This window comes from Mustela lutreola, chromosome 4 (genome assembly GCF_030435805.1).
Source record: "Mustela lutreola isolate mMusLut2 chromosome 4, mMusLut2.pri, whole genome shotgun sequence".
Lineage (NCBI taxonomy): Eukaryota > Metazoa > Chordata > Mammalia > Carnivora > Mustelidae > Mustela > Mustela lutreola.
The window spans coordinates 188,572,845-188,600,354 of NC_081293.1; the positions used below are offsets into that span (position 1 = coordinate 188,572,845).

Sequence of the window (27,510 nt, forward strand, 5' to 3'; positions counted from 1 at the left end):
CAGGCATGGAGCCGCATTAGGAAGGAGATGGGAGGTGTGAGTCCCAGAGTGTGCTTGCAATCTCGAGTCTCTGGCCTTCTGGAGTCTCAGCCTCCGACATCCTTCAACAATCTAACGTGCTATTTCCCACAGAGTGTCCTTTGGACCATTTCCACGGACAATAATAATCGTTACATGGAAAATAAAAAAGGGGGCGTTCCCCCCTGGTCAAATGCGAGAAACACTGGGTTAATCAAAGGAACACAGGTCTCTTGATCGTGGGGCTTCTCCGAACCCTTCCTGTACTGACGTGCTGGAACACCTCCAAGGGAGACGCTTAGCACGCAGGGTTTATTTGACCACAGAACCTTTTTTGTTTGTTTTCCAAAATGTCTCTTGGGACTAGAATATAGAGAGCAGGCTCTGAGAGAAAACACTGATCTAACAAATAGCATTTTACTCCCAACGTATTCCCCAGGAAACACAGCCATCGGTGAGAGCTGCTCACTTCCCCACGGTGGATTATCCGTGTTGCGACCCGTAATTACTAATTACCGCCATTTCAGAATGTTCTCCCTCTGTCTGTCTCTGTCTCTGTTGTCTCTCTGTGCGTGTGTGTTCATTCTGAGATGCCGTGGAAAATAGGGAACACGCTGCCACGTGTTCTGCATGTGTATTTATTCCCTTGTATCCTCGTACCGTTGTCTCCCCAACAGACAACCATTCCATTGTCCTTAACTTGCATTGTTTTGGCACGCGTTCCTGCAAACTGTGTATTCGTGTGTATTAGCCTTCGCTTATCCTGATGGCTTTGTCCCCGTTCCCTGCTTTGGTTTTCTCACTGAGCGCTCTGCTTTAGGGACCCTCACATCACGGGGCTCCCACAGAGAGTGGGGCTCCACTCTTCCTGTCCATCCCTGTCCCCACTCCTCAGTGTGTGTGTGGGGGGGGGGAGGGAGACACGCCATGGCCTCCAGCAAACAGCGCTCCCATGGACCTCCTTTTATGCTTTATGGACTTGTGTGCGCAGGCTACGGGCATGTATCTTGCTTTCATGACTGTAAGAGACATGTACCTTTGTTCCCTAGGGCTGCTTACGGAGTAAGTACCAGTTGGTAACTGTTTTCTGGTCTTCTATTTGAGTCTTGTCCCTTTAGGATAGTATCCCCTGTGACCACCCCAACAACCCTGGGGGTTTTGGTTGAGCTGATTTCATTATCCTCCACTTATATGGAAACACACGACAAAAATAGTACGTGGTTAGCAAGAGCTGAGTGCAGGGCTGCGCAGGTTCTCTCTCTCTCTTTTTTTTTTTTTTTTTAAATTTTAAGTAGGCTCCCTGCCCAACATGGGGCTTGAACTCAGAACCCTGAGATTAAGAGCAGCGTGCTCCACGGACTGAGTCAGCCAGATGTCCCTGGTTCTCCTAGTTCCAAGCCTTTTCTGTTCCACAGTCCCCTAGTGTTGTTCCTCGGATGTTCCCAACACTCCCATCTTAGGACATCAGACCCAATGACAAGTCACTTCATTACTTGTTTCCGTGCAGCTCTCAGAATGCACGCTCTGTGCGGACGCGCAGCCTGTCTCCCGTGCGGGGCTATTCCCAGAGCCCATGACGGTGCCCGACACGTAAAGAGGGCTCAGGAAGCATCTGCTGAGTGACCAGCATGTACCTTTTAGGATAAAACCTCAACGGGTTGCTGATTGGGATAATTAGTATTATTTCCTTGGGATGTAACGAAAGGAATTGGAGGAAAGGTTCTCATATTAAATCAAGGTTTGGGGCCAACAGTCTATAACCTTTCTCCATCAGTGACCATGGCCGTCAGTTCAGTAGCAAGCCCGCAGAAGCACAGAAGTGATTTGCACGTGCCAGTCCAGCCTGGGATCTGCGGGATAAATAGATGAGGGAGGGGCGCTGCTCTCATGACACAAGAGCGGGGCTCCCCTCACTCTGGTCATGCATCAGGTTCTTTGGGGGCTACTAACCCATGTCCCCCTCCCAAGAGGCACCCTCTCCCCTAGCCTAACCCTTGGGGGTCTGCCCACGTTGCCCAAAAGAGCACTGGATTGCCAGCCAGATCTGGGTTCTGGTCTTAGCTTGGCTGTTTGCAGCTGTGGGACTAGAACAAGCGACTGAACCATTGTCCCCAACCTTCAAAAAGAAAAAAACATGCACGTGCCTGCTACCTCCCAGGTCTGCCCTGAAAATCGAAGGAACCATGAGTGCAGCCTGCCCTGGGTGCAGTGATGATCCGTCCGCTCCTCAGGTCAGTCTCTGAAAGGTCTTACACCAGCAGGTGCCCCCAGGGAGAGCGCCAGCTCCAGGAGCCGTCCCTAGCTGGGGCTGGGGCAAGCTTCCATCCCCCTGATACAGGTCCTCAGGAAAGTCAGGCAGCCGTGTCTCTGGCTTTTTGTGGCTCCCAGGGAATTCCTGACCCTCCCCTCCTCCTGGCCGTGGCAAGTGTCCAGGTGGTGCCCACGGGTCATCTCTCCTCTTGGGTCCTTCATTTTCCTCAAGCTATGCAATGGGGGAGGGGAGTTTGGACTAGAAAGATCATCTTGGAGCTTCCTTGTCTCTCTAAAAACACTGTGATCCGGGCCTGCCCCCATCTCTCCCTCACTGTGCCTGAAATCCTTCTGCCACTGAACTCTCTGATCTTTGCCTGCCCAGGACTGTGGGTGCGCCATCCCTGCACTGGGGCTCCTCCCCGACCCCATTGTCTTCTTTCGAACCGACTCTCCAGCATTTGCGGAGCCTCACTATTCATATTCTGCACCCACATGGCAGCCGGGGAGAGGAGATTTTGCTAGAGTCTCGCACCAATATATGCCTTGCACGTCCTCTCTACACCCACCAGAATGCGCACGCACGCACACACACACACACACACACACACAGCCCCCTCCTGTGCCCGGGAACCGACATGCCTGGGCATCACTGTGTGGGCGCAAATATTCAGGGACAGCCAAATGACTATTTTAATGTTTCTTTGTCCCTGCAGTGCCATCTAACTATTTATTTAGTAGCTTGATGCTGTTTGCATCAACAACTTTGCCTTATAGGCTGTTCTTCACGTTTATGATTCTTACTGTGAAAAAAATTGCTTGCCTAACATCTGTTCTGAATTTGTTTTTTCTTTATTTTTATTTATCTATTCCCTGTTGAATTAAATTTGCACCAAGGACAGTAACTCCAATTGGACTCTTCGGTGTCCTTCAGGATTTCTGTACACTTCAATACGTCTCTTAATTACTCTTTTTTTTTTTATTGTTATGAGCGAGACGTATATACCCATGCTCACACAGGCAGACTGGTTTGTGGCTTACCTCTGCCTGTCCCCCTCTGGGGAATAAGTTTTATTAACTGAATAAATTAAATGGGCGGGTATATTCAATAGAGTAGAGAGGTTTATTGTTGTAGGTTTGTTTCAGATAACTAACCGCCCCCCCCAACCCTGCTGCCCAGCAGTTCCCTTTTTCTGCCATAGCTCTGTTCTGGAGGAAGCGTGACGGTAGCTTGACAGAGTCACAGCTCACCAGGACTGGAAGGGCCACTTCATCTTACAGATGAAGAAGCTGAGGGTCAGGGGAGAGGCTAACTTCCTGCCCCAGAGCCAGAGACTCATGAAAGTAGAGGAAAGCTTGAACCCGCATCTCCTGGCTGCCAGCCTGGGGTTGTTCCTCCGCAGCGTGAGGCCTCCTGGTAGGACGCTGCCATCTCCCAGACACCGCACCAGGGCTGTGGACCTGGGCCCCTCAGGAGCAGGCATTGGCCTGTTTTCCATGGGTGTGGCTGACACTGCTTGGGTGAGGGACCAGTGGGAGATGGTCTGCAGGCGGGGAGGGTCACAGGCGGACCTGGATCTCATGGACTCCCCTGGGGGGCGCTGTGGTTCTCCAGCCTCTTCCAAGCCGGCTTGTGTGAACTCTGCCAAGCCCTCCTTCACCCCCTACTGTCACTACTAGAAACCCACAGTAGGACCTACGACGCGTATTCCTGGTAGGAGCCAAGAAGGTCCGTAAGGAAGGGTGGGGAGACCTGCTTTTCCACTTGATACCTGGAAAATCTACTGGGTGTAGGGACTGTGACCCTAAGATTCAAGGGACCAGCCTAGAGTCACAGCATTCTAACTCCATACGCAACACCCTTTCAGCCGTCACTTCTCAGCTCGTCGTGGGAGCAGCGTGCCCTTCTCTCTGTTCCTTATGACCTTTTCCACACTCTTTTCGGGGTCTGGGTCCATTTCTTCTAATGGCAGAGAGACAGAGGGGACAGTTTCCCCATGGCTGGAAGAATTCACTGCTGGCTTTAGCCCTGGCATTGTCCACTCAGCAGATGTTTTAGGCTCGGTTATGCGGGTAGCACTGAGCTGACGGCAATGGGGAGATCATCCCGCCCTTCCACAAGAAAAAAACAAAAACAAAAACAAACAAACAAACAAAAACCAAAAAAACTCTCACTCATTTCTTGTTTCCTGAAGAAATTTGGCATCTAATTTAGAAGAAAAACACAGACCTAGGCCAAGTTGTACAGAATGGCAGGGAGTAAATGGCTGAATACATGATTAAGCAGACAACCTGAAGCCATGAACTGGGTAGACTCATGGGCCAGGGAAGGCAGAGAGGGCTTCCAGGAGGAGGTAGTCCTTGAGTTTGGTCTTGAGGGATGAGAACAGGGAGATGAGGAGGAAGAAGAAAAAGAGTTTCCCCTTGTAAGAACAGTTAGAGAAAGACTTTGAGGTGGGAACGGTTGGAGCACGAGAAGTTGACCATCTGGACCGGGGGACAAAGATGGAGCCACAGCCTGGTCCATGTCGCCCAAGACCCAGGAGTTAGAGTGGAGGCTCTCTGCTGACTACGCTGTCAATGGCAGGCTAAGTCCTCCCCTAAAGGGGTATCTGAGCCACTCGTCTCAGTGTTACCATGTCATGGAATCTCTGATTCAAGTGAAATCATTGGGCAAAGCCATTGGGCGGCAGTGTGTGTGGGGGGGTGATCTAAGAGTTCTGCGTGCTCAGCGCCAACTTCCTCCCGCCCTCTGGCGCCCAGGTGACAGTGCATAGCCGTAACTGAGATCACCAGCGCCAGCCACAAAGGGACACACACTGGTGAAGAAGCCAGTAGAGCGGCCCTCCATGCGGACACTGCTTCCATCACGGTGGGAGAGAAACAGGAAGACCTGTGAGGTCTACGGCCATACCACCCTGAACGCGCCCGATCTCATCTGATCTCGGAAGCTAAGCAGGGTCGGGCCTGGTTAGTACTTGGATGGGAGGAAGACCTGTGAGGTTTTGGAAGGAACGGGGACCATGGTGGCTTTTGGAATGCAGGATAAAGGGACACAAGGCTCTGAGGCTTCAAGCCTGGCTTCAAATGGGCCGGTCGCAGGAACTGGGAAGTCAGGAGCATACCAAGTGACTCCCCAGAACGAGAAAGGCAGATTCCGAACCATCCCCCCATTTACTCCTATGTAGGGGGAGCTCTGCGGGCCTCTCAGGGATGCAAGGGAAAAATAAGAATAAAGCTTTATCCTCAAAGAATCCATAGCAGTAAGGAGCCTATCGATAAATAAAACAGAATGAGATGTAAATAAATGAAAGAGTGGACCAGGCGCTCTAGATGTTGCAAGGAGGGGTCTGAGAAGGGTCCAGAGAAGAGCGGACAGGTGACCCAACTTCAGAACGGGGTTTCCCAACAAGATGGAGACCGCGATATCACACGGAAAATTGTGTGTGAAAAGAATGGGGCATGGGGATAAGCTGCAAATCTGGGGAACCACAAATGATCATTTTTTGAGCAACTGTATGTGGCTGTGGTTCCCAAACTATGTGCCTGAGGCAACCCAGGGTGCCACCCATGAATTTCCAGGGGCTTCCTGGGGTATTTTAAATATTCATGGGGAACACAGTTACATCTTTTGGACACTGTGAGAAGTACTTTCAATTTATGTGTCTTCCTTTTCCCAATGTCCACTGAGTTGTTAGAACATGAATAATTATTGAGTTGTTTGGCCTTACCTGCTTAAAAAGGAGACGCTTGGGTACCTCCTTCAGCCTTGGGAGGCTATGTAAAGCTCCTAAGTCAGTACCGTGCCACAAATTGAGAAAGTTTGTGAACCTTGGTAGAAGAGGAATAAGGTAGGGAGAGAGGTTATGGGCTCCTGCAGGGCCCCTGGTGACAGGCCAAGAAGCTGGACCTATTACTTCGAACAATGGAGAGCCATTAGAGGCTTATCAGGCATGTGACAACATAGTCAGCTTCTGCTTTCAAGGGTAGATTTGGTCTTGAGGGAGGAGCTGGTTTGGAGGAGTTGGTTTAAGGGCTACTGCAATGGTCCTCCCCAGAGAGACGGGGCCTCTACCCTGAGGCCTTAGAGGGTGGGGCTGGGATACACATGCTCCATTAACATTACTACCACCTGCCCACAACTGTAGTCAGTGCTAAAGGCCAAATATAAATAAAAAAAGGTTCCTTTGTTTAAAGCACTCAGAATCACGAGGACGGACAGCCAAGCACACATCTAATTTCTGTTAGTGGAGAACTACTAATAGTCAACCAGGCAGGAAAATGAGAAGGAGGGATGCTGTTCCAGAAAAGCGGGGGGAACAGCATGTGCAAAGGTGTGGAGGTGAGGGATGATGGAGGGTTCAATGAATCAGGGTGATCATCCATCCATTCTGGCTCTTGGGGTGATGGGGAATAGGGAGGGATGAGGCTGAAGAACAAGGCAGGGGCTACATTTTGCAGTCCAAGCTGAAGATTGCCCAAGACCTTGATGGTGACCAACCATTGAAGGGTTTAAGATAATGGAGTGGTACAGTTAGATTTGCATTTTACAAGGTCCCAGGTGCATAGCTGAGTCGGGACCCATGTGTAGACAAGCAGCAGGTTGGGAAGACAAGCCAATGATTGTCTTGTCTGATGGAGACATACATCTCTGAGTGGGAGATCCAAAGTCCAGCCAGGAAGTGAGAGACCAGAGTAGGAGGAGGGCAGGAGGAAGACACGGAGCTGCCCCAGGCCCCACCGAGAGGGGCAGGGCTCCTTATAAAAGGCTGAGTCGGTCCATCAGGCTCTGTAGGGCTGAGGTCAGTATATGCCCCCCAGCACGTGTGCAGTGAGGCGTCCGCACACAGGGGGCACACTCCTGCTCCCAGTGACTCCAAACTCCATGGGCCTGTGACTCTGTCACTGCTCCTCTAGGAAGTGTCCCTGGCAGCTTGAGTCTACTCTGCCTCTCTGCTAACTCAAGCCTCCTGGGCTCTAATGACAGTTTGGATAGCAAGATGCCCCAGTGAGCTGAGCTGGGACAGACTCCCAGGCCTCCTAGGGCCATTCTTTCTCCCAGCACCATGGCCGCTGCCCAGCCCAGAAAGCCAATGACCTAGGACAACTGGCAGTGGACTTCTGCCTTTCTAGCCTTTCTCAGAACTTTCTGGAAAGTGAGAGTCTAGGACTCATCACAGTGACCTCCTTCAGGCTCTGCACAACCCTCTGCAACTGTGTGCCTACCTCTTCCACACCTACGGGGGGCCAGAGGTTAGGCTTAAAGCCAAGCCAGCATCCCCCCACGTGCCAGGAAATCACACTGTCACCGAGGCAAGGATTTACCAGATGCTTCATCGATCCTTCAGACCCTCCCTGGAAACCAGGAGTCTCTGGATAAGTGTCCAGGTTCCTTCTGCAGACGCTGGGGGCTGGGGGCCAGCAGATCATCTGTCCCCCCAGGGGCATGCCTCACCCAGCCTCTTCACCCCCTACAAGTGGCTCTACCAGGGTGCGGCCCACCTGCTGGGGCACGCAGGGAAGGGGGCTCACACTGCTGATGGAGAGGTGATCATAACCAGTGCTTACCTAAAACTTTACTGTGGGCAAAACATTCCCCTGTTTTTCATCCAACCCTCCTAGCACACCTCCTTGATTAAGAAACTGGTTCAGAAAGTTGTGGTTTGCTCACGGTGACACAGCTGTGAAATCACAAGGCAGGGCCTCGAACCCAAGTCCAGACAGTTGTGTCACTGCCAACGCCCACCCTGACTCTTAAAAAAGACACCACGGGGCCAATCCGGTGAGAAATCCTTTTTTTTCCCCCCGCTTTGGTCTTTTTCTTATTAGAAAAGTCATACGCACTCATTATAAAATACTGGGACATTAAAGAAATAAAGACAGCATGACAAGTCAGAGCCCCCCAACATTTCCTGCTTCAGATACCAGCACCGTGGGCCAGTACAGCTTCCTCTAGACTTTTTCTAGGGATATTATTAACACGACCCAGCACTGTGCCTGACACAGAGTTTGGCTCAGTAAATGCTTGTTGGGTGAACTGATACAGTTGAATGGGCTAGTATTTATTTACACAACTACATGTACTAGTTTACAATGTGCTTTTCTGTTCAGCTGCGTAACCTGCCCATCCTCTCATGGCGGGTCCTGTAGGCACCTCTGATGAACAGCCTGGAGAGCTGGGCTGCCCCTGACAGGTGCAGGCCTCCTGGCACAGGGCCAGGCAGTCCACAGGCTAATACCAGCAGGCTACCTTACTTCGGTGACCAGAAGGCAATTATCAGCTATCTTGATTGAACTGACTGGTCAGTTTAAAAAAAAAAAAAAAAAACCCCACAAAACAGAAAATCTGCCAATTAAACAGTCAAACAAGTGGGTTTTCTTGTTTGCACAATACTTCATGATTGGCCTAAATTTTCTCTTCAACCAGTTGCTCTGGAGTTCAATACGCAGATTCTTATGTGCATAAATAAACATAAATGAACATAACGGCTAAGAACTTTTACCAAAAGGTGAAGCAAGAACTTACCTTTGTAACTGGGCTGGCAGGTGGGGGCTGGGGGTCTGGTCAGTGAAACAAGAAGCTGGTCTGTGTTTCCTCCTCGGAAAGAACCCGTCGGCGCAGCTGGTGGCTTGGTGGCTTCCTCTCACTCACCTGCTCAGCGTTGAACAGCTCCACAGATCAGGCGGCCCTGGAGTAGTGCGTCCTTGGGCAACTTCTTTCCCTTAGCCTCAGTGTCCTATTCTGAAAAGTGGGTATAGTAACTACCGCATCCACGTCCCTTAAGGATAAGACAAGATCATATGGGCAACGCACCTAGAACAAGGCCTGGCAGGTGGTAAGTGTGCAGTGAATGCTAACAGCTTTGGTTCATGCAAAGGTCCTGAGGACGGCCCTCAACCCGGTCCAACACCTCACTGGCTCATTGCACTGATCTAGGGAGTGCCTTCACACCCTATAGAGAGGAGACTTAACATTCAAAGACCATGATGTAATTTTCTTTTTAATTCATAGGAATTAAAGGCTTCAAAGCCACACCAGACTGTAGAGATTATCATGTTTTCCTTCCATATTTCAGAGACAAGGAAGCTGGAGCCCAGAACTAGTGTCTGGGTGGGTAGCAACGCTGGCTGATCCCAGATCCAGCCTCCTGGGCTCGGGTGCATATTACTGGGCAGTAGGTGCCCCCCATCTCAGGGAGCAGTAAGACGCCCCCATACCTTCACACTGATGTACCAAACTGAGATCAGCCCCCTTGGGGAAGTACATTTTGAGAGGCAGGAGGGTGTCAGGTATTCACAAAGCTAAGGAGGAAAGGGGGCACCATCTTGGTTAGGACTTCCGGCTAACAAATGATAGAAACCCAACTCACATAACCTAAAGCACACACGCTATGACTGAAGTGTGGGGAATCCGTGAAGGGCAGCAGCAGGCAGAGCTTCGAACTGGACTTTGTACTTCCTTGACACCCCCTTTGTCTGAAATCTCTGCTCGTTCCTGTTTGCTCCTTCTGCGGACAGTTCCTACCACACGGTAGAAAGATGGCGGCCAACTGCCCTGTTCCCCTTTATCCCCAATTTAGCAGCTCTAGGAGAAAGCTGAAGCTTTCTCCCTGCAGTCTGCATGTATAGATCCAATGTAGGATTCTGACTGGCCCTGACTGGGTCATGTGTCCACCCAGGACCAGTCAGTGTTGCCAAGGAGATGAGTCATTGTGATTGGCATGCCTGGGTGGCGAGTCCATCCATGACCAGACGGGAGTGGACTTGGTGGTGGAATGGCAAAGTGCTATCATCAACAGCTCCTCCAGTACTGCACAGAATAGGGGAGGCCGCCTCCTGAGGCGGCACTGGGCAGACAGGAAGGCCAGAGCCCTCCCAGGTACCCAAGAGGGGACCCCGAAAAACAATCTTCATTACATTTTTCTCTGTTCGAAATCTTTCTGGGAGCTCCTCAAACTAGAGATGAGTGTTTGTGTAAATATAAATTCACAAGATTACACAATTTACATGTAAAATGGGGCCAGTTTTCTCACGAGGTTCATAAACAGTCTCTGAAGCAATTCTAAAGGAATTGTGACAAAATTGTTTTTAGCATTAGCAATATTACTAGAAAAAAGCACAAGGACTCCCAAGGTGCCCACTTGGAAGGACAACTTCCATTTGAATATAGAAACATTATTTTGTTGTTGTTGTTTTTTTAAAATCCAGATCACATGTAAAATTATTTTGGTAATAACTAAATCAATACAAATATATTGCCAGAATATGGGTGCACCCTAATGTAAATCCTTTTGTTTTAGGTCTAAGAATATAGGGAAATGAGAATGAGTGTGAACTTCAGTTAAATATAGAGCAGGATTTTTAGCTGTGGGTCCCCAGGCTGGTCACCCTCGGGACCTTGTTAAAAGGGACCAGATTCCACCCCAGAGACTCTGGTCAGGCAGGTCTAGGTGGGGCAGGCATTGTTTTCTGAGCGCTCCACAGACAGTTCTGACCAGCCACTGAGGCTGAAAAATCACCCCCTTCCGAGAGCATTTCCCAGAGTGTGGGCCTTCGTTGTCTCCTGGCATTAGAATGTGGAGAGCCTGTTAAAAATGCGGATTCTTGGCCTACTTGGTCTGACTTGGGGAGGAGCAGAGCAGGGACTGTGTACATCAAGCTCCCAGGTGACTTAAAACATTTCACTGTTTTGAGAGAATTCTAGATTGATCGGAAGTTGCAAAAAAGGTACAGAGAGGTCCTGTGTACCCTTTACCCAGTTTCCCCCAGGGATGACCTCCCAAATAACTGTAGGACATTATCAAACCAGGAAACTTACTGGTTTGATAAACTGGTACAACCCACAATACTTATTCAGATTTTATCAGGTTTACACGCACTTGTGTGTGTGTGTGTGTGTGTGTGTGTACAGATCTATGTGGTTTTATGTGTGTGACCACTGCCAAAGCCAAGATACAGAACTGTCCCTTTACCCCCAAGGCTCTCTGGCACCACTCTTTGGAGCCCACATGGGTCCCTCCCCACTCCTATCCCTAACCTTGTGGCAACTACTAATTTCTTCTCCTTCTCTACAGTTTGGCAATTTCAGAAAGGTTATACAAGAAGAATCACATGTCACCTCTCTAGATTAGCTTTTCTCACTCCCATAATTCCCTTGTGATCCATCCAAATCATTGTATGTATCAACAGCTTGAGTTTTCGACTGCTGCATAGTATTCCGCTGTAGGGATATACCACTGTTAACCTTCCATCTGTTGAAGAGCATTTGGGTTGTTTTCAGTTTTTGCCTATTATGAGAAAAGCTGCCATGAACGTTCATGAATATGTTTTAGTGTGAACATAAATTTTCATTTATCTGGGATAAATGCCCAAGAGTGCTATTGCCAGGTCATATGGTAAATGCATGTTTAGTTTTACAAGAAACTTCCAAACTACTTTCTAGAGAGGCCGTACCATTTTACATCCACCTCAGCAAGGCATGACTAATCTGGTTTCTCCACATGCTCATCAGCATTTGATGTCCTTATTATTTTTTATTTTAGCCATTCTGATAGATATATATTGATGTCTCATTGTGGCTTTAATTTGCCTTTCCCTAATGACCAATGATATTGAACATGTTTTCATGTGCTTCCTTGGCATCTGTATAATCTTGGGTGAAATATTTTTCCTGTCTTTTTGCCCATTTTGGGGTAAGATTTTATTTACTTACTTACTTACTTACTTACTTACTTAGAGCATGCACAAGCAGGGGAGGGGAAGGAGAGAGAGAATCCCAAGCAGATTCCTCGCTCGGTGTGCAGCCCAACATCAGGTTCAGTCTCACTAACCCTGAGATCATGACCTGAGCTGTAATCAACAGTCAGATGCTTAACTGACTGAGCCACACAGGTGCCCCTGCCCATTTTCTACTGGATTATTGTTTTTTTTTTTTTTTTTAACTATTGAGTTTTAAGAGTTCTTCATATATTCTAGATGGAAGTTCTCTGTCAGATAGATGGTTTACACATACTTTCTCCTAGTCTGTCAGTTGTCTTTGCATCTAGAGATCATTTTCAAAGAGCAAAAAATTTTTATTTTGATGAGGTTCAATTGATCAATTTTTGTCCTTTATGGATTGTACGCTTGTTGTCAAGTCTACTAACTCTTGCCTAGTCCTAGACCCCAAAGATTCTACCTTTTTTTTTCCCCTAGAGGTTTTATGTTTTACATTTAACTGTGTGATCCATTTTGAGTTGATTTTTGTAGGTGTGAGGTTTGTTTTTTTGCCAGCATACCTCCAAGTATTCCAGCACCACTTGCTGAAAGGCCATCCTTCCTCCATTGAGTTAATTTCGTATTTTTGTCAAAAATCAGTTGATGATATTTGTGTGGGTCTATTTCTAGGCTCTCTATTCTGCTCCATTCATCGATGTGTCTATTTCTCTGCCAAGACCACACATTCTTGGCTACTGAGGCCAAGTCTCAGAATCTGGTAGACTGATCCTCCCACTTTACTCTTTTTTTTCCCTCCAAAATGGATTTAGTTATTCTAAGTCCTTTGCCTTTCCATATAAATTTTATTTTATTTTTAAGATTTTATTTATTTATTTGACAGAGAGAGAGATCACAAGTAGGCAGAGAGGCAGGCTGGTGGGGGGAGGGAAGCAGGCTCCCCGCTGAGCAGAGAGCCTGATGTGGGGCTCGATCCCAGGACCCTGAGATCATGACCTGACCTGAAGGCAGAGGCTTAACCCACTGAGCCACCCAGGCACTCCTCCATAAAAATTTTGAAATAAGCCTGTCTATGCCTACAGAAAATGTTTGCTGTGCTTTTGACAGGAATTGCACTGAACCTATGGATCCATTTTGAAATAACTGACAACTTTACAGTAGGGTCTCTTCTAACCCATGAACATGCTGTATCTATTTATTTAGGTGTCCTTTATTTCCTCTATATTATAAATGGCACTGTATTTTAATTTTGAATTCAACATGTTCATTGTTGGCATACAGAAATATTATTGATTTTATGTGTGTATGTGTTCATCTTGAATACAGCAACCTTGCTGAATTCACTTATTATTCAGTATTTTTTTTTATTTCTTAGGATTTTCTATGTGGACAATGATGTCATCTGAGTGTTGGGACAATTTTGTTTATTCCTTTCCAACCTGTATGCTTTTTATTTATTTTTCTTGCCTTATTGCACTTGCTAAAAGTTCTAGTACTACAGTGAGTAACAGTAGAGAGGGTGGATGTCCTTGCCTTGTTCCTAGTCTTAGAAATAAGCACTCTTTCATCATCGAGTGTGATGTTAGCTGTTTTTCTGCAGATTTTTTTTTAAAGATTTTATTTATTTATTTATTTGACAGACAGAGATCACAAGTAGTAAGAGAAACAGGCAGAGAGAGAGGAGGAAGCAGGCTCCCCGCTGAGCAGAGAGCCCGATGCGGGCCTCGATCCCAGGACCCTGGGACCATGACCTGAGCCGAAGGCAGAGCCTTTAACCTACTGAGCCACCTAGGTGCCCCTTTCGGTAGATTTCTTGTAGATACTTTCTATTTTAACGTTGAGGAATTTCCCCTCTTCATAAGAATTTTTATTGTGAATGAGTGCTGGATTTTGTCAAATGCTCTTTTCTGCATCAGCTGAATGATCACATAGTTCTTTTTTATCCAATTTATATGTGGTACATGTTGATTTTTTAAAAATTATTGAACCAGCTTGGGGCACCTGGGCGGCTCAGTTGGTTAAGCATGCAAATCTAGATTTTGGCTCTGGTCCTAATCTCAGAGCCATGAGAGGGAGCTTGGTGTTAGGCTCAGTGGGGAGTCTGCTTGAGGTTCTCTTCCTCTCCCTCTGTCCCCCGCAACTCGTGCTTGTTCGCTCTAAATAAATAAATAAGTAAACTCTTTTTAAAAAAATGTTGAACCAGTCATGTATACCTAGAATAAATATCACTTGGTTGTGGTGTATAAGTCTTTCTATAGATTGCAAACTTTGGTTCATTGATATTTTGTTGAAGATTTTTGAATCCAAGTTCATGAGAAATACTTATCTAGTATTCTTTTTTTGTACTGTTTTTTTTGGGGGGGTTGTATCAGGGTGATACTGGCTTCATAAATTGAGTTGGGAATTGTTCCTCTTTTATTTTCTAGAAGAGAGCATGTAAAATTATTAATTAGTCTTTAAATGTTTGGTAGAATGCTCCGCTAAAACCAACTGAGTTGGGAGGTCTTTTTCAAGAAATTTAAAACTGTGGATTCAATTTCTTTTATGGTTATGGGATTATTCACATTGTTTATTTCATCTTGGGTGAGTTTTAGTAGTTTGTGGTTCTCAAGGAATTGGTTCATTTCTTCTAAGTTGTCAAATTTATTAAAGTTGTCACAGTAGTCCCTTATTATTTTAATGGCTGTAGCATCTATAGTGATTCCCATTTCATTCCTGATATTGGTGATTTTTGTCTTGACTCTTTTTATCTTTGTCAATCTTCCTAGATGCTTACCAATTTTATTGATTTTTATCCAAGAGACAATTTTTGTTTCATTAACTTTTTGTTTTTCTGTTTTCAGTTTTATTCATTTCTGCTTTTTAAAAAATTATTTCCTTCCTTCTATTTGATTTAGGTTTTTTGCTCTTCTTTTTCTAGATGTTTGATGCAGGCACTTATTCATTTAAGGTTTTTCTTTTTTTCTAAGATAGTACTTAATGCTATAAATTTCTGTCTCAACACTGTTAGCTACAAACACAAATGACAATTTGTTATCTAATTATAATATTTATAATTGAGTAATGCATTTTTTTTTCTATTTCTTGTTTCGCTTGTCTTTCCTTCTTGTGGATTATTTGAACATTTTTTATAATTCCTTTATGACATTAAACATTTTTTTGTATATCACTTTGTATAGTGTTCTTAGTGGTTGAATAAATATACATATGTAAATTTTCAGTCTATTGGTATAGATGCTTTACCTCTTTGAGTGATGTGAAGAAACTTTACTTCCATTTTGGTCCCTTTACCCTGCTTACTTCTTAACTATAATTATCTTAAGCATTATCTCTAAGTATACTGAACCCCACATCAGATCGTGTTATCATTTTTGCTTCAACTATCAATATGATTTGAGAAACTCATGAGAAGTCTAGTCTATTACTTTTTAGGCATTCTGCATTCTTCTTTCCTTTCTGAAGTTCCAAGCTTTCTTCTGTTATTATTTCCCTTCTGTTTGGAGACTTTCCTTTAGTCATTGTTTTTTTTAAATTATTAATTATTTTTATTAACATAATGTATTATCTGCCCCAGGGGTACAGGTCTGTGAATCGTCAGGCTTACACATTTCACAGCACTCACCATATCACACACCCTCCCCAATGTCCATAACACAACCACCTATCTCTATCCTCCCTCCCCCCAGCAACCCTTAGTTTGTTTTGTGAGATTAAGAGTCACTCATGGTTTGTCACCCTCCCGATCCCATCTTGTTTCAATTTTTCCTTCCCTACCCCTCAGACTCCCTGCCCTGCCTGTCAGATTCCTCATATCAGAGAGATCATATGAAAATTGTCTTTCTCTGATTGACTTATTACACTCAGCATAATACCCTCTAGTTCCATTCACCTTGTTGCAAATAGCAAGATTTCACTTCTTTTGATATCTTTAGCCATTCTTTAAAGGTAGATCTGATAGTGACAAATTCTGTTAGTATTCTGTCATCTGACAAAACTATTATTTCTTCTTCTTTCCTGAAATATACTTTTTCTCAGTATGGGACTTGTGATTGATAGTCTTTTTCTTTCAGCATTTGAGAAATATGCTACTTTCTTCTGGCCTCCATGGTTTCTGATGAGAAATCTGCTGTCCTTTGAATCAGTGTTCCCTATAAATAATCCATCCCTTCTCCTGGCTGCTTTCAAGGTTTTTTTCTGTTCTTGGCTTTCAGAAGTTTAACTATGATATGTCTTGGTGTGGATTTCTTTGGGTTCCTCCTATAGGGGAGTCATTCAGCTTCTTAAATCTCTAAGTTTATGTTTTTTGCCAAATGGGAGAAGTTTTCAGCAGGTGGCTTTTAAGCACATTTTATATTTAAGAAGCTTTGCTCTACAGTGGGTTTTAGGGGTCCAAGAGCCACTCAAATTGTATACAAAATGCTGTGAATGTCCATGTTTCTTAGGAGAATGTCTGCAGCTTTCACTAGATTCTCAAGAGTTCCATGACACTCCCCTTAAATTTTATGAAAGTATTGGTTTATAGCCATATTGTGGTCTTCTTGATTAAAAACAATAAAAATTACTAAGTATCATTTCTTTCCTTCTACCACACCTGTTGAATTCCTGTTTCCCAAAGATTTCCCCTACAATTTTGGAAAATATTATCACTCAGGTAAATATTTTCTGAGTGCCTAATAAGTGCCAGCTATATATATATATATATATTTTTTTTTTTTTCATTTTTTCCCTAGTCAGTGAGAAAAGAAAAGAGTTAAAAATATTTAAGGTCATTTTTAGCTTTTGAAAAGTTCTTAGTAACTAAAAATTCAGAGTAAAATTTGCTGTTTTCATATCTTGTGGCTTTACCCTTTAAACTCTATTCCGTATTGCTCTAAGCTGGATATGGTAGTGATCACATTACATCCTAAAAGTATAATTTCATAGACTAAAGACATGAGATTATGCAGTGAATCCATTCATCATCACCACTTGGGTTTGCTTCATGTGGATGGTAGCCAAGCACTCCTGGTTCCCCCAAGCACACTTGTCCCTGGACAGTTGCACAAACAGATTCTTCTGCCTGGGATAGCTTCACTCCCTTTGCCACCCACTTTTCTGAACTAACTCCTGTTTATCTTTTGGAACTCAGTTTGAGAAGCACCACCTCTGGGAAGTTGGGTGTGCCTCAATGTTATCCCTGCTCGCCAGATGTCATGCTGTGTGCTGATTAGCTAACTTGCACTCACAACAGACTGCATGACCCTTGAAAACTGTGACTGGGTCTTACTTGCTTTTGTGCCCCCCAGGATTTTGATGAATATAACCAGACGTGTACTCAAGTGCTGCCCCCACGGAGAGTTCACTACCACCAGTTGACTGGCTGTTCCTTTCCTCCATTTCTTCATTAATGTCAGGAGCATCTGTTGAACTTTTTCACGCACGGGGGTGGCAACCAGATCTTCACAAGGAGGTTTGATTCTTCCTGAATTTTTGCAGCATTTATTAATTCACGTTAGACTTTCTCCAAAGGATCAATATATAAAAGTTTTGGCCTTCTTTTGCTAGAATGACTGCCTCCGCATTTAGGGACAATATGGACAATGCTGACTGCTGCCATTTTTACTTACTCCTGGACCTTACAAGTTCCTTAATATTGTGTTTACATTTACAGATCTATCTTTTCTATTGGGCTATGAGCTCCTTGGGGGCAGGGACTCTGTCTTATTTATCTCAGAGTTTCCAAGACCTGGTGCAAGTTGGAATTCCAGAAATGTCTGTGGAATGAAACCTGATAATAGATCATCACAGCTATACTATTCCTCACGATTAGCACACACATTTCTACACCTTCCCCACATCTTTACTTCCTATTTGTCTTTTATCCTTCATTCTAAGCATGGTGAATTCTTTTTGGAAAGAAGAAATGGGTAGATAAATACAACACATTTTAAAGCCATCTTTTTATTCCCCCAGGTACTATCTTGGTCGCCGGATGTTCATTGTTATCTCTGAGCCAGACATGATTGAGCAGGTGTTGGTGGAGAAGTTTCATAACTTTACCAACAGAATGGTATGTAGTTTTCTCTCTGCGTATGGATGAATGGGGAATAATTTCAAAGATTCAAGGACTGCACATCACATCTAATAGGGATGTGATTGGGTCTCTTATCAGGTTTAGATCAGTTTGACTCAAAACAGCTCTGCAATGAATTCAGGTTTTCAAAAGAGATGTGCAGGACTGGTAGAAAAGAATGGCATTTGCATTTAAGAAACGCTTCAAGAAAGCTCAAGCTCAAGACAAGTTCTGGCTAATAAAAATGCTAAAACCGAAAGGGTTTTTTTTAAAGCTTGTGCTCAAAGCTAAAGGAATCCAGAGGGCATAGGTCAAGTGACTGAGGAAAACAGAGGAAGGTTAATGAATATCAGAGGGAAAGCAAAATTCAAGCCTCTTGTGCTTACATCTTTCCCAGAGCGTATAAAAGTCTTAATGCCGGAAAGGAGGACCAGCAGCATTACAAGGAAAATTTGTCCCCTTGTAGCAGAAGACTGTAAGAGGGCTCCCCGATGTCAGCTCAATCCAATCCACTAAGGAACGTGCACATTCCAACTTTTTAAAAAAGTACATATCCTACTTTCTGTCTTTGACGAGAACTACCCAAGAATGAGAGAGGTGACTGACAGAGGCAGATGTCAGGGCTGTCCCTATTTTTCAAAGATGGGGAGGATCAGAATTCTACAGAGAAGACCAATAACCTTTATGTTGATTCTTGGAAAGGTTCTAAAGTGAATTAATAAGCACTTGCTCATAAGAATTCACAATCCTTTGGGGGGACAGAGGCAAATTAAACCCAACTTCCATTCTGACAGGAATAGGAGGTGATATGTTCACTTTTCTTTTCTTGGTTATGTGGCAAACCTTCACATACCCACCATATGCCAGGCACTGTCTAGGAGCTGATTTTATTTATTTTAAAGATTTTATTTATTTATTTATTTATCTATTTGACAAAGAGAGAGAGAGAGATCACAAGCAGGCAGAGAGGCAGGTAGAGAGCAAGGGGGAAGCAGGCTCCCTGCTGAGCAAAGAGCCCCATGCAGGGCTCCATCCCAGGACCTGAGATCATGACCTGAGCCGAAGATAGAGGCTTTAACCCACTGAGCCACCCAGGTGCCCCTTAGGAGCTGATTTTAAAGAGACAGAAGATGCGGGCTTGCCCTGAAAGAGCTCACAGTCTAGTGACAGCAGCAGATGGGCCAAGAAACCAGTACGATATGGTCTGGATCTGCAGTGTGCTGTACTAGAAATCTCTGTGCCATCCGGGATGGGGCGGGGGAAGGTTTATTAGGTAGATCTCTGGGGCTGAATCTTAAAGACATCAGCATAGCTCCCCTGTGTTCTGTGCTGGTTGAGCCACCCAGAGTGGCTTTTTTCTCATTAAATTTCCTAAGAACTTAGGAGATTGGTACAATTACCATCTCTACTTTCCAGACAGGGAAACTAAGACTCAGGGGGGTTAAGTGACACCCCTGGTCATGTGACTAACAGGAGGAAGAGCAGGGATTCACGTGCCACCTCCTGACTCAAGTCCTTACTGCCTCCACTATTAACAGCTGCCTCGGGTGACAGTTCTGATGTCACTGAGTAGCTGGTCGCTCACCCCCCAAATAAGCTCATCTTCCGGCCCCAGAGTGTCAGACACCACATGGCCACTAGAAGGAGGTGACAGCCTGGCCTGCTAACACTGCCACCTCAGGGTGGCTGAAGGAATTGCGGAAGTTTAACTTCTCTGCTGCCTCTGCATACTCCTCCCCAAACCTGATGTTGCTACTCTGCTGTTCAGGGACCCCTGAAGTTCTCCTGTCCTGCCGGGAGCTTAGGGACAGAGTCTGATGTAGCACACAGCTCTGGCAGACTCAGTAAGCAATGCCGATTAAAGAAGCAGGGGACCCAGCACTTCACAGGGCCTGGACCCACAAGCTGCGTTCCAGCAGGCAGAGAAGGCACCCCTTGAGCTGCCTAAGCCACCCCCCATCCCGGGCAGTGACATGGGACATGGCAGCCGTGTGACACCTGGGATGTCACCAGGGCACGAGACCCCAAGTGCTGACCTGGGAGAGGGCTGTGCTCTACGAGACGTGCTGGGGCCCGGCATACATTCAACATGCAAGTTCGAGCAGGGCCACAAAATAAAGTTGCCTCAGCTTCAGCCAGGTTCTCCTCCAGACCAGTTGTCTGTCTCAACTTTTTCCATCTCCCAGATTAACTTTTTGCTACTTCCCAGACTATGATCCCCAGAATATGGTTCTGTTTTCCTTCTTCCACTCCACACAGTGCCCTCGGGATAAAGTTCAAGCTCCCCAGACGAGACTAGAGGGTCTTTGTCATTTAGATCCCCTGCACATGCTCCGAACTCCCCAAGACAGGCTGTTCTTGCTGCAGCGGGACCGAACCCTCTGTTCTCTGTATAACCTGCTCTAGAGAGTCCTGCCCCTGTGCCTTTCCTCATGCTGCCTCACTCACTAAAACTGGAGGCATCACAACAGTGGGTCCGTTTACCAGCCATATGAGCCGGAGTAGATCATTTACCTTCTTCAAGCTTCTCATTCCTCCTTTGGAAAAGGAGCATCCGATCGACCTCACTAGGCTGCAGTGAGGCTAAATGAGATCACACAGACAAGTCCCACCTTCCACGAAGGCGAGAAAAGCACCCTGCTTGCATTAGCTGCTGTTGACAGGAAGATCCTCCACTTCTTCTACAGCCACTCAACCCTAGCCATTCTTCATGGCTCTCCTCAAATGCTGCCTCCTCCAAGAAGCCTTCCCTACTTCAGTCCACATTTACCTCTCCCCTTGTCTGAACCCTCACGGCAGGCATTTGTCTCACGCACCACATCATCACTGACCTCACGGTGCCTTCTACCATCTACAGTTAAATGAAGGTGTGCTGACGCAATGATTGGCCCCTTCAGGGTCTATGTCTTTGGAATACCTCATGGTCCAAACCCATGATGACTCTTCAGTACCTGATACATTCTTGTTCAAACCAAATTAAATCCCCATCAACTTTACATCCCCCTCAGAAGAACCATTCTCTGCTACCTGAACCCAGAGATTTGATACACACTTGCTCTTCTAGATCATTCATAAACACGTAAAAAGACCTATCAAAGAGGAGATTTCTAGGAAACCCCCATGTTTATGGTTTTCCATCTGGGACTATATTCACTTATCTTTAGCTTTGTTTATGGTCTTTCAGCCAATTCCATATTCATGACAAAACAATCCTTAGTGACTCAGTTTTTTAAAAATCATCTTTAGAGTGGGATTTTCTCACAGGTTTTTGAAAGTCAAGTTAAACCGGGTTCTGTGGTTCCCTCTTATCCATATGCTTATTTATCTGTTCAAAGAACTCAAGGAGATTAGTGAGGCGTGCTCTCTTCATACCGACACCATGCTGCCTTCCCTCTAATAAGCCATGTTTACTTAAGTGTTCAGCAATTCAGCTTTATTATACATTCATTCAGTAAACATTAAACGCTTACTCCATGCAAGCTTCCACCAAATGGTCCCTTGTGATACAGAAAATACCTCAGCATATTAGTTTGATACATTAAGTGAGAAGGAACTTAAATAACGCATGGCTTCATTTTTCAACTGTGAGAGCCCATCTCTGCTCGCAAATTCAGGCTTGACTTACGCATGTCCCAGAACAGCCTGGTGCGGAACGGCTATGATATGGGAAGCTGGGTTTGGCTCTAGAATTTGCTGTGAGCTGTGAGCATCCCGTGAAAGACTGACAGAGCATAGCGGCCGGAGGTGGAGTGACACCACAGGGTACTCGCCGACACACATCCGTATGGAGCAAAGATTTGAATTCAAACTTGTTGAGTGAAACATTTTTTCCACCTTGAGAGGCCTGGGCTGAAGAGACCGGGGTCAGACCCGGGGTGGCGGTTCTGGTATCTCGCTTTTCCACTCACTGTTCCTTGAGGCCCTCACTTCCATGTGGGGTCCCGGCTGCGTCTTGCCCCTTCTCCGGATGGACTCCGTGGGCCACTACCACGGCCTTCAGCCCCTCCTGAAGCACCTTTCTGGGGCTGCAGCCACAATTCACTGTTAAACCCAGATCAATCTTCTCAGCATTTCTAGGACCTCAGTTGTCCCAGCACCTCAGGATCTGGGGGTTTAAATTTAGGTATTTTTAATTAGCTCCCCTTTGCTACTGGGTACTCAATGAAGCCATGGGGCAGCTCTCTCTCTCTCTTTAAATATCTGTGGGGACTGGAGCTGGGCCCACATGACTCCACAGAATAGTTGTCATCAGCAGTGGGACTTATTTCCGGCCTCCCCTCAGGGCCTGGAGTCAGGGAAGCTGCGGGAAGTCTGTGGTCTGTGTTAGATCGGCGCTGTTGGATGGGGGCATGAAGACATGTGGTCAGTCACCAAACTGCTACCAGGGACTGTGTGTTCTAGTCCCGAACGACAGCATGGAGCTTGGGTCGGGCCACGGGCCTGCCCCTCCCCGTTCTGCCGCCTGCATGCCGAGTGGGGGCGGGAGGTGCGACGGTTACAGGTGTGGGACGTGCGCTCCAGCCCTCACAGGCACCACAGGGGCGGGGGTGTCTCCTGTCCAGGCACAGGTCCAGCCACACCACTCACTCCCAAGAGTCATGCCTATAGCCCCATAATGGACTTGGTGAGTGGTTTTACCCAGAACCATGAAGACCCAAGTGTCTGGGTTGCCCCAGCCGCTGCCCCTCCCCACATGCACACGGGAATCACTGGTTTCGCTGTGAAACCACAAGCTTTGGCTGGCAAAGATTACAGAACTTCGGAGCAAATGAGTCACTAAAAACCTTATGACCCCCAGCATCTGCAGCAGCGCCCCGTTCCACAGGACCCGTGGGCTCATTGCAGAGCTCATCAGCACAGAAAGCTCCGGCCAGGGCTGCAGGTGGAGCGGGCCACCAGGGCTGGGGCCTGGGGACCTGCCTGCTGTGCCCGCAGAGGTGGGGTGGCGGCGGCGGGGGCAGGGTGGGGGAGGGAGTTGGAGGAGACTTGGCGGGTTTAGTCCCTGACACCTGCAGCTGGTACCTCCCTGCTGACAGCTTTTGGAGACTTGCTCCTCTAGAATTTCTGAGCCCCTTTCCCTTAAATAGATTGTTGAGTAAATGAAAACATTCAGGCTTTCAAATGCGAGCAGTAAGGCTTACGCTGGGAGAATGTCAAACCTCCAGCGCTGTTTTCAGCTTCATGGGTTTAAGTTTTTATTCAAATTCCTGTTAGCTAACGCACAGTGTAATATTAGCTTCAGGTGGCCAATTTTGTGATCCAGCACTTTCAAACAACACCTAGTGCTCGTCGCCAGTGCACTCCTGTTATTGTTTGGGTTTTTTTTGTTTTTTTGTTTTTGTTTTTTTGAGCTAGTCTGATTGATTTATTTTAAAGAGATCACAAGGAGGCAGAGAGGCAGGCAGAGAGAGAGAGGGGGAAGGAGGCTCCCTGCCGAGCAGAGAGCCGATGCGGGACTCGATCCCAGGACCCCGAGATCATGACCTGAGCCGAAAGCAGAGGCTTTAACGCACTGAGCCACCCAGGCGCCCCTGATTGATTGATTTTAGAGAGAGTGTGTGGGCGTGGGGAGGGGGAGGACGGTCAGAGGGAGAGGGAGAGAAGGAGATGGCGCTCTGAGTGCGGAGCCCAGTGTGGGGCTCAATCCCATGCCCCAAGACCATGACCTGAGACCAAATCAAGAATCAGATGCCCAACTGACTGAGCCCCCCAGGCGCCCCATAACACAACAAATGTACTCCTTAGTCCCCATCACCTATTTCCCCCATCCCCCCACCCGCTCCCTCTGACGGCCATCAGACTGTTCTCTATAGTTAACAATCTGATTCTTGGTTTGTCTCTTTTTCTCCCCTGTGATCACTTGTTTCTTTCTTTCTTACATTTAATTTATTTATTTGACAGAGAGAGATCGCAAGTAGGCAGAGAGGCAGAGAGAGAGGAGGAAGCAGGCTCTCCACGGAGCAGAGAGCCCAATGCGGGGCTCAATCCCAGGACCCTGAGATCATGACCTGAGCCAAAGGCAGAGGCTTTAACCCACTGCGCCACCCAGGTGCCCTATGTGATTGCGTGTTTCTTAAATCGCACATATGACTAAAATCAGATGGTATCTGTCTTTCTTTGACTGACCTATTTCACTTGGTAGCTTTGCCTTTCTTAAGAAGGGGTTAATGCACATGATAGGTCCACGGCTGCAAGTAAGGCAAAAGTTCATACTTAAAACCCAGACAGCCAAAACCAGGAACAGATGTGTGCCACCTTATTTGCCCGAGCCTTGTTTTGAACCAGGATGCCATGCCTTTTAGGATACACTGTGATATGTGCCGGAAACCTTCCAGCCTGAGCTAGGAGCACCTCATCCTGGGATGGGCTGCCCGTGGGAGGTCCCAAGGGACACCCACGATGAGGCGCTCACTCCCTGTAGGCCTTCCCTTTCACCGGTCCGGACGTGGCTGGTCCGAAAAAAGCCAGGCCCAGGGAATTGCATTTGGTCTGTAAAAATGCACTTAGCTTCACGTTTCCAACTTGGTTAAGTGTGAACTTTAACATTTTTCAAGGCCCTGAGTACATCACGAAGCCTGAGGAAGGCAGGAATAGTGCTAAGTGGTATTGATTTGAATGCTCAAATTCTCTTCTCTCAGTGCCCTGAAGAACTTTCTAAAACTCCAAAATCTTGCTGAAAATGATTTCATAGTTCATGTCTTACTAGGACCCTTGCTTCAACAGGAAGCCATCTTTACATTTTTCAAAAAAGAGAGAAGTAAAATCTTGTTCTTGTATTTGTACCTCCTTTCCTTAACTGTTGTGTCAGCGGAAGTAGAAATGAATGTGTAAACCAGGAGATTAATATCCAGAATTTGGGGGAGAGAATAGTAAATAAGCCACAGAAGCAATTTTGGTGTCTCAGGGGTTATATTCCTGAACATCTCGTGAAGTCAAGTCCTTGTGCCCAAGTCCTGACCCTCGCGCTCCTCCTTTGCCCCAATCTCTCTCTCTCTCTCTCTTTTTTTTTTTAGATTTTATTTATTTGACAGACAGAGATCACAAGTGGGCAGAGGAGCAGGCAGAGAGAGAGTGGGAAGCAGGCTCCCTGCTGAGCAGAGAGCCTGATGTGGGGCTTGATCCCAGGACTCTGGGATCATGACCTGAGCCAAAGGCAGAGGCTTTAACCCACTAAGCCACCCAGGCGCCCCAACCACAATCTCTTTTGATCTCGCCCTGTTTCTTCCCATCTTCCCCCACCTTCTTACAAGTCATGCCCCAGCAGTGTAGTGAAAGGCACGTGGCTTAAATTTAAAGAAATGAAATAAGATTCTGGATTTGCAGGATGCCTAAGTGGCTCAGTTGGTTGGACGACTGCCTTCGGCTCAGGTCGTGATCCCAGGGTCCCGGGATCGAGTCCCACATCGGGCTCCCAGCTCCGCGGGGAGTCTGCTTCTCTCTCTGCCCTTCTCCTCACTCATGCTCTCTCTCCCTGTCTCTCTCTCAAATAAATAAATAAAATTCAAAAAAAAATAAGATTCTGGATTTGCTGCCTTTTATTAGCTGAGTGACATGGACCAGTCCTTTCAATTTCTCTGGGCCTCTTTCCTCTTGCATCAAGTATGAGCCACAGACAAGCTAACTACCAGGTGTGTTTGGCTCCCAGTGCAGGGGACAGTCAGTGCCAATGGGTTATACATGGTCTCCTGCCAGCATCCCAGAGAGCCATTTTGAGCTTGGGATGTAAGCGTCCCTCTTCGGGCCCATCAGGAGAATTTCTTCTCCCAGCCAAGCATGACAGGTGCTGTATCTGGGGTACCTGTCTCTCCTTAACACCGCTTCTGTCAAGAAACTGCTGAGAGCTTTTGAAGGCATTCCTCAGAAGACCTAACAAATGCCCGGACCCTCTTTCCAGTCAGAAAGAGCCCACACTGTGGGGCATGGGGCTCACAGAAGCACAGTTCCAAGCCTGTGGTTTCCTCCTCTTTGGTGGATAAAATTCTAGGAACCCTGTATCAGGCCAGGCCAGCAGAGTCCACATTAGGACTCTATCCAAATTAAGAAGAGGTCCCCTTCCTTCCACCAGCTGATGTCCGGTTGGCAGAAGAAGCCCTATCTGGGTTACGTCCCCTAAGCCAGCCCCCTAGACCCATCCCAGTCTAAGGCAGAGTGAAGGAACAGAGAATGTCCCTTAGGATCATTTTCTACTGGCCAAGAGTCAATGGATGAAAACTCTCCAGTGGACAGAACACTTTTGCTATACCAAAGCACCAAATGTAAGCCCTGTTTGGTTGAAATGTTTTTATAGCCAAAGAGCAATCATCATAGGTTGAAAGTAATGTTTTCAAGAATATCCAGGTGAGAACATTCTATCCAGGCTTATCCAGGTGAGAAAATTCTAGAACTTTTGTTGATTCATATAATATGGGACCGCGCAAGAGGTTTCACAGACACAGGCAAGAGAGAGACCGGTGGTACCATAGAGCTTCCTCATCTGCGCCCGGTTGTGTGAGAATTCAAAAGTTTGCAACGGTGGGTTCAGCATCTTGTGATCACGGCACGCTTTGGTGTTCCTATTTTTGTAGCCTACTTGACATCCTTTACACTGAACGGGTTGGCAACACTGGCCTCGTGACCAGTGATCTACAACCATATTCCAGAGTCTTCGGAAGCGCCCCCCTCTGTTTGCCTGCAGCTCTGCGTGGCTGTTGGGAAATGGTTGACTGCCTGGCCAAGGCACCACAGAGATTGTACGCATCTGAAGTCAACATCCTTGCAGATGCCAGGACGCAAAAAGCGTTGTTGTTTTTTTTTTTTCGTGTGGCTCCAGCTTCACATTCCATTAGGCCTCCTCAACATTCTTCATCACAACATCGCAAAGAGGCACTACATGCATGTGGCAGCATTTTCCAGAAAGAGTTGTGTAGCTCCCTCAGACCAGTTGAGAACCACGGGTTTGAGCCACGCTCAACCCCCAGCGTGGGATGCTCTCTTCATGGGAACACAGAATGACGAGGTGTTGGTTTTCCTTAATAACTTGTGCCTCGGGATTCTGTGATTCTTCAACCTTAAAGCTTATGCTTAGCTGGTTTAAGAAGAAGCTGGACTCAATTTTAAGAGATCTTAATTGAAAAGACAAACACATTCAACTGTCCGCGGGAAACTCAGGAGAGCCACGAGGCCACTACTGAACCACTGCTGCTTGCCAAGACGGTGTTTTCCTCATTTCTGGAGAATCACCCCAAGACGAATGAAAGGATGTGAAAAGCACTTCGTTAGCTTTGAGATCAACAGACACTGGTTGTAAAGCACCCCATTCCCAGCCTCCAAGTCAACTATGAGCTCCTTCGAGGGCAAGGATTCCATTCTTTGCCCGGATAGTTTCAGTGCTAGCATCCCACCCGGCACATAGTAGGTGCTCAGTAAAGGGCGGCAGTGTGGTAACTCTGCAACTGGCTGGATTTTAGCTGAGGGAGGGGGGATAACTCCCAGTTTTA

General features: G+C 46.5%; 1 protein-coding gene across 1 annotated transcript in view; it reads left to right on the top strand.

Annotated features, from left to right (window-relative positions):
- TBXAS1 (thromboxane A synthase 1) overlaps positions 1–27,510 on the top strand; it is a 166,364-nt gene that overhangs the window by 68,937 nt on the left and 69,917 nt on the right. Inside the window, exon 5 of the mRNA XM_059172016.1 lies at positions 17,935–18,031. Coding sequence (XP_059027999.1) covers positions 17,935–18,031 — 97 coding nt within the window. The remainder of the gene's footprint in view (positions 1–17,934; positions 18,032–27,510) is intronic.